This window comes from Schistocerca americana, chromosome 6 (genome assembly GCF_021461395.2).
Source record: "Schistocerca americana isolate TAMUIC-IGC-003095 chromosome 6, iqSchAmer2.1, whole genome shotgun sequence".
Lineage (NCBI taxonomy): Eukaryota > Metazoa > Arthropoda > Insecta > Orthoptera > Acrididae > Schistocerca > Schistocerca americana.
Genome location: NC_060124.1, coordinates 306,087,111 through 306,099,401, shown reverse-complemented (window position 1 = coordinate 306,099,401; position 12,291 = coordinate 306,087,111). Strand labels below are relative to the sequence as shown.

The 12,291-nt window shown below is 39.1% G+C and overlaps 1 protein-coding gene across 2 annotated transcripts in view; it reads right to left on the bottom strand.

Moving 5' to 3' along the window:
* Positions 1-12,291, bottom strand: part of LOC124619334 (striatin-3) — an 86,470-nt gene that overhangs the window by 28,544 nt on the left and 45,635 nt on the right. For both annotated transcript variants that reach the window (XM_047145644.1, XM_047145645.1), the window contains exon 5: positions 11,991-12,170. In XM_047145644.1, coding sequence (XP_047001600.1) covers positions 11,991-12,170 — 180 coding nt within the window. The remainder of the gene's footprint in view (positions 1-11,990; positions 12,171-12,291) is intronic.

Genomic DNA, 12,291 nt, shown 5'->3' with positions numbered 1-12,291 from the left:
GTGCTTGAGTGCTATCAACAGATGGGAGATCAAACTGGACTGACTGGAAATGAGGGAAAACAAAGCGATCATGGGGACGCAGCTTTGTTTCCTGAAGACAGAAGATGACCGGCAAGTAGGATCGTAAGAGGATTGACAATTCATTCCGATTGGCTCTAATGCCGTGGATATTCCAATGGATAATTGACATAGGGTGGACAGAAAAGGGAAGAATCTTACCACGGTTGCTCTCAACTCAACGACTGCTGAGAGCCAGTAGCTGACAGCACGGAACGGCATTCGGCCAAAGCCAGAAGATCCTGATCCATTGGTTATTCAGGGGCAGCTCCTGCCACCAGCGATTGGCCGGTTGATCGGCTGCCAGCTGTGCGCCTTGGCGACACAGAAGACAGCCGAGGGCGGTTACTGCCAGGTGGCGCTGGCGCTGTATATGAGGCACACCGTGGCAGAGAGGGAGAGGAACTTGGTTTCCTATGAGCCTTCTTGGAAACAGGACATTGAGATGAGGGAGGAATCGATGGTTTGGAAGTCGGGGTACATAAAAAAATCTTCGCAAGTAGGCTCTTTTTTGGAAGTCCGAGTGTCTGATTTTGGGGCTCGTGATTTAGCAGAAGCTGATGAAGGGTGAGCCGTTGAGTGAGCAGGTGATAGTGGGGAGGTTGAACGGGCGATCTTTGTGCTGGCCGATCTGACAACCATGGCACTAAAGGTGAGATCACAAGTCTGTGTGGCTGCCTCCTTAGTACGCCGAGGAGATGCAAGGACAGTGCTGTATTTACCTGCTGGAGGCACAGTGGGCTTTCGACTGGAGAATAACTTACGAGCAGCAAATGAAGACACCTTTTCCTTCACTCTGATTTCCTGAATAAGCCGTTCATCTTTGAAAATGAGGCAATCTCTAGAGGAAGCAGCGTGGTCATCCATACAGTTGATGCAATGAGGGGATGGAGGTGGAAAAGCACCCTCATGGGCATCCTTGCCACACGTAATGCATTTGGCCAGATTGGAACATGACTCGCTGGTATGACTAAACCGCTGACACCTATAGCAATGCATAGGGTTGGGGATGTAAGGGCAAACTGAAATTATCTCATAGCCCGCTTTAATGTTCGATGGAAGTTGAACTCCGTCAAATGTCAAGAAGATAGTATGGGTTGGAACCAAGTCCTTGTCAACCCTTTTCACGACTATGTACAGCTGTTACGCCCTGTTCAGACAGGTAGTTTTGAATTTCCTCGTTAGACAATCTGTCGAGTGAACGTGTATAAACCACCCCGTGTGATGAATTTAAAGTGTGGTGCGCTTCCACCCAGACAGGGAAGGTGTGCAGTAGTGAAGTTTGCAGCAATTTTTGTGCCTGGAGGGCAATGACTGTTTCTAACAACAAGGTGCCATTTCGTAATCGGGAACAAGACTTTACAGGACCTGCAATTGCATCAACACCTTTCTGAATAATGAAGGGGTTGACTGTGGAGAAGTCTTGACCTTCGTCCGACCGAGAAACAACAAGGAACTGTGGCACTGATAGAAGAATTGTCCGTGGCTGAAACTCATTTAACTTCCGCTTGTGAGCATAAATTGTAGACGTAGAGGAAGCCATTGCAGTAGTACCTCCATGATTACCGGAGTCTCCGATGGTGCGCTCCTTCCTTGTGGGGAACATTAAGTTGTAAAACAGTCATCAAAATTGCACTATCTTAAGTGACACGAATTGCGAATTCCAGGAAAAATTGATTTAAGTAAACAAAAGCTACCCTTTTTTACATTTATCAAATCAAAAGCCCACCCCAGTCAGACAAAGAGTGCATAATTGTACATTTAACAACATACAAAGCAATCACAGTCAAGACACACAGAAACGTGGTTACAAACTGTAAATTGTCCCAGAACCAACTACAGGAGGGAAAACAAGAGGTCTGTTCAGTGGCAAACAATAAACACTGCTAACTTACTTTGTAAGTATTTAATTAACATGAGAAATTTTGTTAAGATCAGAACATATTTTATACTGCCAATGGATGGATGTGGGTTTTTATTCCATGCCAAATCAAGAAGTGCTACAACCTGACCCTCTTAGATTTATGTGAAATTAAATATGCGTGTAATATTGATAAATAGTAGAACAAAACTTTTTTCACATTTTCTGTTGAGTGGTTATCTAGTGACTGGTCCTAAAAAATATAAAAACAAATCTAATTTTTGCCTCACAGCACGTCATCAATTTGTTCACAATTTTTGTTCTGATTAAACTACACAATGAAACCATGACTGAATTTAATGAGTTTTGAAAAACCATGCTTTTTAAAATTGTAAAAAAAAGATTTATGCCAACAATAGTGCTTTCCTCTGTGTAATCTGAAAGTTAAAATTTACAATGAGCATGATATCACTATCAAAAATAATTTTGTGTGTATCACAACTCTGTTAAATACCATTCAGACCATCAATTGTTATTTTTATTTTGTTACCCATGATAATTTTACAGAACTGTAGTTGGATTTATTACTTTTCCAGCAAAATTTTACTTTTCATACTTATAACTGTGTTTTAAAGCATAGCGCTAGCTAAATTAATAAACTCCTCAACATATCTAAAATATGCATCTTAAAACAAGCAATAAACTTCACAGTACAGACTGTATACAGGATGACCAGTTGGTGTTATTATCTCCCATTTGTTAGGCATTTTGTCACTGGAGAATATTCATTCAGCTACTGTAGAAAAGTGACCTGTACATTTTCTTTTGGTACAACGTGGCATAGTAAAGTAAAATAATGTGACTAATTCTGAAATGTGTTTTGAAATTAGCTTGTTCTTGTTGTGGTCTTCAGTCCTGAGACTGGTTTGATGCAGCTCTCCGTGCTCCTCTAGCCTGTGCAAGCTGCTTCATCTCCCAGTACTTACTGCAACCTACATCCTTCTGAATCTGCTTGGTGTATTCATCTCTTTGTCTCCCTCTACGATTTTTACCCTTCACGCTACCCTCCAATACTAAATTGGTGGTGAAATTAGCTTTAAGATACTTTAGTACAATTCTTGCAGAAGTGCAGAAGTTTATATGCCTCCAACCAGTTAGTATCTGCAAACTATTAACGTAACCATAAATTTTCTTCCAGGATGTGGAAAGACGGAGAAGTAATGTTACGTACTGCTAAATCAAATTTGACGATTCATTTCAGAATGGCATAACATGCCTAAAATTTTTGCTGTGACAAGTGCCAGAAAATACTTCCCCAGTAGAAGTTTCTGATACATCTAGCACAGAAGACTATGACAACCTAGTGTGTTCTGAGGTCAAACAACAAAGTGAAAAAATGTTAAGGTGTAGTGACGTACAAGCAAGTTCAACCCTAAAAACTATGAAAACTTGTTTGCAGTCTGTTGCGGAATTGTGTTAAGAAAGAGAAACTATGTGAGGTGCAGTATACTAAAAAACAAAAACTAACTTCAACAATACAAAGAAAAGCATTGTTACTGCCTTCTGGTGAACTATTACATGATCATTCAGAATCGGAGATGATCTTTCAGCTGAAAGAGACATTTAGTAGTTGCTAATCTCGAAGTAAGAGAGGTGAAATTTCTTATTTTTACCAAAAAGATGGAATGTTAAGAAGCTTCAAGAGGAATTTAATGTTACTAATTACAAGGATAGAAAAGTAAAAGATTTGGTGAAGGCCAAGAGTATTTTACCTTCTCCCAATCCAAAACCTGGCAAGACTCTTAATCAGATGACTGTTGATTCTGTAAAAAAACATTGTTCTTACAAATGCAAGCAGGTCAGTACCTGGTAGAAAAGATTTTGTGCTTATAAAAATTGGTGGAGGGGAAAATCAAGTGCAAAAAGGTTACTTTCACGTAATTTGATAGAAATTTAATTGCCCCAAAAATTGCATTTTAGCTAGGAACAGTGATACACATAGAGAGTGTGTGTGTGTGTGTGTGTGTGTGTGTGTGTGTGTGTGTGTGTGTGTGTGTGTGTGTGCGTGCGCGCGCAGCACACGCGCCGTCCATATCTTTCACATTTCGCTGTCATGTGGATGTTCTGTCAGTAAGTAGCAGATAAGTAAAGGCAATATTGAACCCTTAAATGTCTACAGGGCAAACATATACATTATCCCATACAGAAATGGTGATGGGCAAAAAAACTGATTGGCTAGACGCGTGATGAATTTGACATATGACTCATCCCAGTAGCAATAACTAGTAACTGATTTTAAGCCTATCTCTGGTATTCACTTTTTCCAGGTTTGTAACCTTGTCTTTTTACTTAGACACTGATTAGGTAACCTTTTTTTAATATCTATTACAAACTACTTTACTTTGATGTCATACAGTAACACACAGCTGATAAGCAGGCCTAATACTTAAATTAATTTCTGAAGGTGTTTAGAGCTGAACACCCATTACTCAGTAACCTTTCGCCAGAAATATGTGAATAACTGTTTTGTGTTACTGTTTATGAATACTACAAGCATACTTAATTTCAAATAAATCTTAAGAGGTTTAGGCTGAAAAAAGTTTGTGGATTGAACATGTACTGGCCTATGCCATTTATATACTGAATGTGTTACCACAGCATTAAAAGCAAGGATTTTTACTATGGCCAAGGTGAATCTACTGGCATACACACAGATGACAGTAGAGTAACAGTAGATCATCTTTATTGGACTTTAATTCAAAGTGACAACTTAACATAGTGTAAACTTTGATTGTGACCATGTACAGAAGGAAAACAATATACAATGCTTTGTTTTCTGAGAGTTTCAGTTCAGTGCAATATACATCCACTTCAAATGACAATTTACATTAGCTTATGATCCAAAGCGCACACAAACAAGAAACTATTGGGCACAACTTTCACTGCAAGTTCTCTGAATTAACTGCATTGAGTTACTTAATTTCCCAATGCCATCATAAATGTGACCAATTTCAAAGGAACACCAGTTGGTTGGTTGGTTTTGGGGAAGGAGACCAGACAGCGTGGTCATCGGTCTCATCGGATTGGGGAAGGATGGGGAAGGAAGTCGGCCGTGCCCTTTCAGAGGAACCATCCCGGCATTTGCTTGGAGTGATTTAGGGAAATCACGGAAAATCTAAATCAGGATGGCCGGACGCGGGATTGAACCGTCGTCCTCCCGAATGAGAGTCCAGTGTCTTACCACTGCGCCACCTCGCTCGGTGAACACCAGTTCATTATAAATCTGCAGATGTCAGTAAGGGAGAAAATAACCAAACCTGTTGTCAAATACAGATCAGCAAAGTCAATCATTATGAAGCTTCCATTTCCCTATCATACCATTGTCACCTGTACATTTCTATCCAATGACTGGCTGAATTTTGCCAGATAATCTGCAAGTGCAATATGAGCCTTACGCATAACAGGGCACACACATAACCTCCACCCCACCCCACCGCCACAGCCTTAGTAAACACACACACACACACACACACACACACACACACACACACACACACACAGATTCAATTAACTGCAACATCAACCACAGACTTCTTTTTTATCAAAGATATTTGTGAACAGCACCTGTGCCAATACTACAAAATTGAAAAATCCCTGCACAATGTCTGATACAAGGGTGCCTGGTGTTTGCCTTCATAAAGGTCATAATCTTTCTGCCCAAGAATTCCCACTGGGTTCAGAGTGCTTTTCCGTAATATTCGCATGATGATTGACATTACTGGTAACAAATCTAGCACAATGCCTCTTTAACTGCTTTGATGTCTTCCTTTAATCTGACCTGGTGAGATCCCAAACACTACCAAGCGAGGTGGCGCTATGGTTAGCACACTGAACTCGCTTTCAGGCGGACGACGATTCAAACCCGTCTCCAGCCATCCTGATTTAGGTTTTCTGTGATTTCCCTAAATCGTTTCAGGTAAACACCAGGATGGTTCCTTTCAAAGGGCACAGCTGATTTCCTTCCCCATCCTTCCCTACTCTGAGCTTGTGCTTTGATGTCGACATGACATTAAACACTAATTCCCTCCTCCTCCCGAACACTAAGCAGTACTCAAGAATGGACTCCACTAGTGTTCCGTGTGTGGTGTCCTTTATATGAGAGCTGCAGTTGTCTATATGTCCTTGGTAGATTATAAGAGATGTCCCCAGTGGTGGGTTTGACTTTTTTAACCATCTGTGCGATTGTGTAGGTTACGGTCAAGTATCATGCTCAGCAGTCATTCACTCTCATGGGCTTTTGTTTATGAGTAATGGACAGAGGGGAACACCTCAAAATTTCGTGTGTTGGTCTAGAGCCTTTAAAGTAATACAAATACACAGATTGATAGTGCAGCATAAGCATTACTGTGGATTCCCCACATTAAGAAGGTTGTGCATTCGGATCTCTTCAAGTGTTTTGTAATTTTCCATCTTTATTGAAATGGCTTTTATCATTATTGTTATTCAACTGATTGGTTTAAATGTAATTTTTCTTATTTCTAATCCTTATTCATATCATTTTAATCTCCATACTAACTTCTTGATTTGCTCTCATTGTTTGTTCCTTTCCTACTCTTCTTTCATTTGGTATCATTGTTCATGTAATTTTATTATTATGTGCAAGAAGAAATTTATGTCTAAAATGTTTGTATAAGTGTTACCACCCAAAAAAAATTTAAATCTTGCAACAAATAGATTTGGTTTTTTTTTTTTCAAATGTTTAAATATTATGATATACAAATAAAAAATAATTAAATTCAGACCAGTGTTTTTATTAATATTTAAAAATGAAAAATTTCAACATACCCGATGAGATGCGAACCGACAACTTTCTGTACGAGGGATGTACCTTAACCATTACGCTATGCCATTAGCCTGTACAATACACAATTCTAAAGCTCTAGAGCAATATGCAAAATCAGAGTTTTTTCATAAATTACCCACAAATAAGGGCCCAGCAGGGCGAGATACATGGAACATAAAGCTACATCTCTGAACAGAACATTTTTAAAAGAAGAAGAAGAAGAAGAAGAAGAAGCAGGAGGAGGAGGAGGAGGAGGAGGGGGGAGAGAGGGAGGGGGGGGGGGGGTAAATCAGTCCCACCCCTGGGGACGGTGCCTTCCTCTTAAGGCTACTATCTGCAGCCCCTACAACCAATGTTAAATGCTCTTTTCATTTCCTAGAACATTGTAATGTTATGCCTTGATATTTAATTGACGTGACTGTGTCAAGCAGCAAACCACTATAACACTGTACTTTAGTTACACGATTGTTTTTCCTATTCATCTACATTGACTTACGTTTTTCTATATTTGAAACAAGCTGCCATTCATCACACAAGACAAAAATTATTTAAGCCTTCCTGCATCCTTCTAGTCACTCAACAATTCTTTCCCATAAGCTATAGAACAATCAACAAATGGTCATGTATTGCTGTTCACCTTACCTGTTTAGGAGAACAAGAGCAGTTCTATCTTAAGTCCCTGGTGCTCTTCTGACAATACCATTGTCTGATGAACCCTGGCCATCAAGGACAATGAACTGGACTCTATTATTTACAAAGTCTTCGAGCCAATTTCATATCTGACAAGCTATTCTAGATGCCTGGACCATGTTAACAGTCTGCAGTAGAAAACTTTCCGGAAATCCACAAATATGTAACCTGCCTGTTGCCCTTCATTCATGCTTCGCAGAATATCATATGAGCACAGGAGACACTGAGTTTCATATGTTTAGTGCTTTCTAAATCTGTGGTGATTTGTGTACAGAAGCTTTTCTATCTGAAGGAAATTTATCATATTTGAACTTCAAACATTCTGCTGCAAACCAATGTTAACAATAGTGGTCTAATTTTGCATGTCCACTCTTTTACCCTCATTATATTCAGTTGTTACCTGTGTTTACCCAGTCTCTTGGGACTTTGCAATGGGTGAGAGATTTGTGTTAAATGCAACCAATGTAAGAGGCCAATGCAATGGGGTACTCTATGTAAAGCCAAATTGCAATGCCATTCAGACCTGGTGACTTATTTGTTTTCATCTCTTTCAGTTGCTCCTATACTCCAGGGATGCCTATTACTATATCCTTTTCTGAAGTCTGTGCAAGGGTCAAACAACAATATGTCTGTGTGAATAATTTATTGAACATGAAATTTATACTTCCTCTTTCCTTTTACTACCTTTACTACTGCCACATCAGGCTAGTCAATAAGTGACTGGGTAGAAGCCTTTGACCCACATACTGATTTTACATACAACCAGCATTTTCTCATGTTCTCGGCAAGATCTTTCACTAAAGTATGATGGTGGTAGTTGTATGCTTTGTGCATCAATGTTAAAGAGCATAAACACAGAGAAAGGACTATTTTTAAATGAGAAATTCAGATATGAAACTTCCTACACCACTGAGGTGGTTGCAACTACAGTGACAATAATCCAGTTAAATTCAAAAAGATCGGTGCTGTATCATAAAGTAACTTGGTTCACATACCTGACTTCTGTAACTTTTTGGTTAAGTATCAGGAGTTTTTGTAACTTCCATGCATTTCTTACAATTTCTGATCAATCTTAAAAATGGGATTGTACAGTACTTGTTTGAAAGTCAACGTTAGGATAATGGGACATTTAACTCCTTAAGGGGATACGGAATCGGATTTTGGGTTAAAAAATCGAATTTTTTTTATTGGCGTATTATATTCTGCCATGTTTCCTCTTTAAAATGACGTATCATACATAGCTCTACTACAATTATAACTATTTTATTTTTATATATTTGTGAGATCGGGTATTGCGCTTTAGTTATACACGTCTCTCGTGGCTGACCATGAACTTTTTGGCAGTACCTTTAAAGTGACATGAATTCAAATATCCCGGTTTCCAGCGACTATTTATACACTAGTTGCCCGAAAATGTTTCTCTCTGGTTTCCTCAAGTTACTCTTTGACTTTGTGGCGGGACTGTTTTGTAAACAGTGTGATATAAGAAAGTAGTTGTTGTTGAGTTATTTCGTATTTAGTGCTTCATTTTTCGCAGTGAAAATGCCTAGAGCTAAAGCAAAAGTATTTAAAAAGCGTGTGAACTGGCAAAAGAAAAGAAATAATGATTCATTAGCAAAGCAAAGCAGTTCATCATCATCACTGTTGGAAAATGTGAATCCACTTATTACTGATTTGCCGAACGAACTTACACCAAATGAAAACAGTGCTTCTCATAAAAAACTAAGAGATTTGGAAGAGAAATATAATTTACTTGATAGAGGGAATGAAGTTTTTGAACTCATTGATACGAATATATTGTGTGAAGCTCTTGAAAACAGTTTGTGCTGCAAAAAATGTCATGGAAACGTTTCTCTGAAAGTAGAATCCCATGTTGGCCTGGCTGCCCAGTTTAATTTAATATGCAGTGTTTGTAAATACAGCTGTAAGTTTCCAAGTTCGGTTTCAGTAACTGTAAATAATGGATACAAGAAAACTGAACTTTATAGTGTAAATATTAGGTTAGTTTATGGATTGCGAGCAATTGGTAAGGGCAAAGCAGCTGGTGATATGCTATGTGGTGTTCTAAATCTTCCAAGTGCACCTTCAAAGTTTGAAGCTTACAATTATGTACTAGGATCTGCAGTTGAAGATGTAGCACAGAAGTCAATGCAGGTTGCTGTGGAAGAAGCAGTGGAAGAAAATGACGGCAGTCGTGACCTCACAGTGGCGTTTGATGGCACGTGGCAGAAAAAGGGCCACACCTCCAACAATGGTGTTGTAACAGCAACTAGTGTTGATACTGGCAAGGTTATTGATGTTGCAATAATGTCTAAATACTGTAGGTGCACAGGCAGGCTGAAAAATGAACACAGTGATGACTGTATTGCTAATTATTATGGTAGTAGTGGTGGCATGGAGGTTGCTGGGGTGAAGAAAATTTTTCATCGCTCTTCACAGTGGTATAATGTTCGCTATGTCAAATATCTGGGAGATGGTGACTCTAAAGCATTCAAAGAAGTTTTGGAAAGCAAACCATATGGGAACAGTGTAAATATAAGCAAACTTGAATGTATAGGACATGTGCAGAAGAGAATGGGTGCCACGCTGAGAAGGTTAAAATCAGTTATGAAAGGGAAAAAACTAGATGATGGGAAAACCTTGGATGGCAGAGGAAGATTGACTGATTCCATAATAGACCACATTCAGAACTGCTATGGCCTTGCAATCAGGCAAAATACAGGCAATCTTGAAGAAATGAGGAGAGCTATATGGGCTTTATATTTCCACACCGCATCCACGGATGAGCATCCACAACATGGTTTGTGCCCCAAAGGTGAAAACAGCTGGTGTAAATACAATAGGGGACTAACAACAGGAGAGAAATACATTCACCACCACAGTCTACCATCAGCCATCATGGCAGAAATAAAGCCCATTTTCAGAGATCTGGCTGACAGAAGTCTTCTGATGAAATGTCTTCACGGAAAAACGCAGAACCCCAACGAGTGCTTGAATAGTGTGATATGGCATCGTCTCCCAAAAACAGTGTTTGTCGGAATTAATACACTACATTTTGGTGTGTATGATGCTGTGGCAACCTTCAATCTTGGAAATATAACTAAATGCCAGGTCCTTCAAAAGTTGGGTATGTGTGTTGGTTCCCGTACGGTACGTGCTATGTTCTTTTTAGATCAGCACAGACTAAGGCATGCTGATAATATAATCAAGACATTAGTGAAAAAAGCAAGACAGGTGCAGAGGGGTGCCAAAAGAAGACTTGAAGATGATTATGAAGACTGTGAAGGGGGTATTAGCTACGGATCAGGAATGTTTTAATCTTCTTTCTCCGTTTCCCGTAAGTTTACTTTTTACTTCATCTAGGAACATTATCTCAGGTACTGGTCAACCTAGAAGTCTGAAATTTTTATGACGTAGTGACATAGGTCCCTATTACATACTGAAACAACGATTTTTTAATTACTTGATTTACAAAAGACTTAGGGGTGATAGTCTAGTAAAAAGCGATGGAAAAAATTTACTTAAAAATAAATGTACAATATCTCTGTAAGAAAATACTTTGACAATAAACTGTTGTTTCAGTATTGTTGTAACATATGAATGCACATACAGTAAAATTTTTACCTCTCTGTCTCCAGTAGTTTGTGAGAAAATGTTCCCTATAGTAGGCACATATTAACATTGCGGGGATAGGTGATTCCGTATCCCCTTAAGGGCCATTTTTGTGAATGACTTCCATAAATGCTTCCAGGATAAGGACAGCTAAACTAAGCCTTCTTCAGGACTTCAAGTGGACCATAGCCACCACATCCTCCACAAACAAAGTATTCATTCAATAAATTTATGAGTTTTTCACATGTGATAACCAACTGATAATAATTTTAAAAATGACCTACTGTTGGGTTACACACACTGATGTAATACTATGTATATTTTACAGTTTGTGGACATAACTTGTTATGTCCATATAAAATACGAGAAACCTCATTCAAGGAGTTATTTTATTGACTAATAACTTAACTGCATATTGTCATCTAAATTAATTCTCTGACTGCAAATTCTTTGAAATCAGCTGTATTAGGTATAGATTTACTACCTGTTTAGCATCAGACTGGGACCAACTGATTTCCCAGGTCTGGCACAAATTTTCACGATGCTATTAGGTAGTTCGTCTATATCTAATACCGCTGATGTCAAGCAATTTGCTGTCAATGAATTTCGAAATATTTTGTACAGCTGTGGATCATCTACAGTGTCTGTTCTTTCAGACATGCATGTAAATATGCTTATATCATGTTTGCAGTACAGAACTCCCGATTTAGTACCAGTGCAGGATTTTGTGTGTGTGTGTGTGTGTGTGTGTGTGTGTGTGTGTGTGTGTGTGTGTGTGTGTTTGTTTTAATAGCCAGAATAATTCCCCACCACCTTCGTGGAGGAGGGGGGGGGGGGGGGGGGGACCAGGGCTTGTTATGACAAAGTCCAACCGAGTCAAAATTCTTTAACACCAAAAATGTGTGTACATAAAAAGGAAACAATTACCTTCCCTTTGCGCTTAGCTGTCTTAACATCATCCTGTTCATCATCTGGTGCTTCATCCAAGTCATCACTCATGTCGTCATCGTCATCCATATCAACCTCTTCCTGAGCCAAGAATTCAAAACTTGACATAACTGCAGCTTCCGTATCAAGAATCATTGCTTCTGTCAAAGACGGAGGAGCCTACAAAAGAATAATTTTGTACAGTGTCATGCCACAATCACCGGAAATTACAAAATGAAGATGAAATATGATACAAAGGAATATCACTAAATCAATTAGTCTCCAAAATACTGTTGGCTCA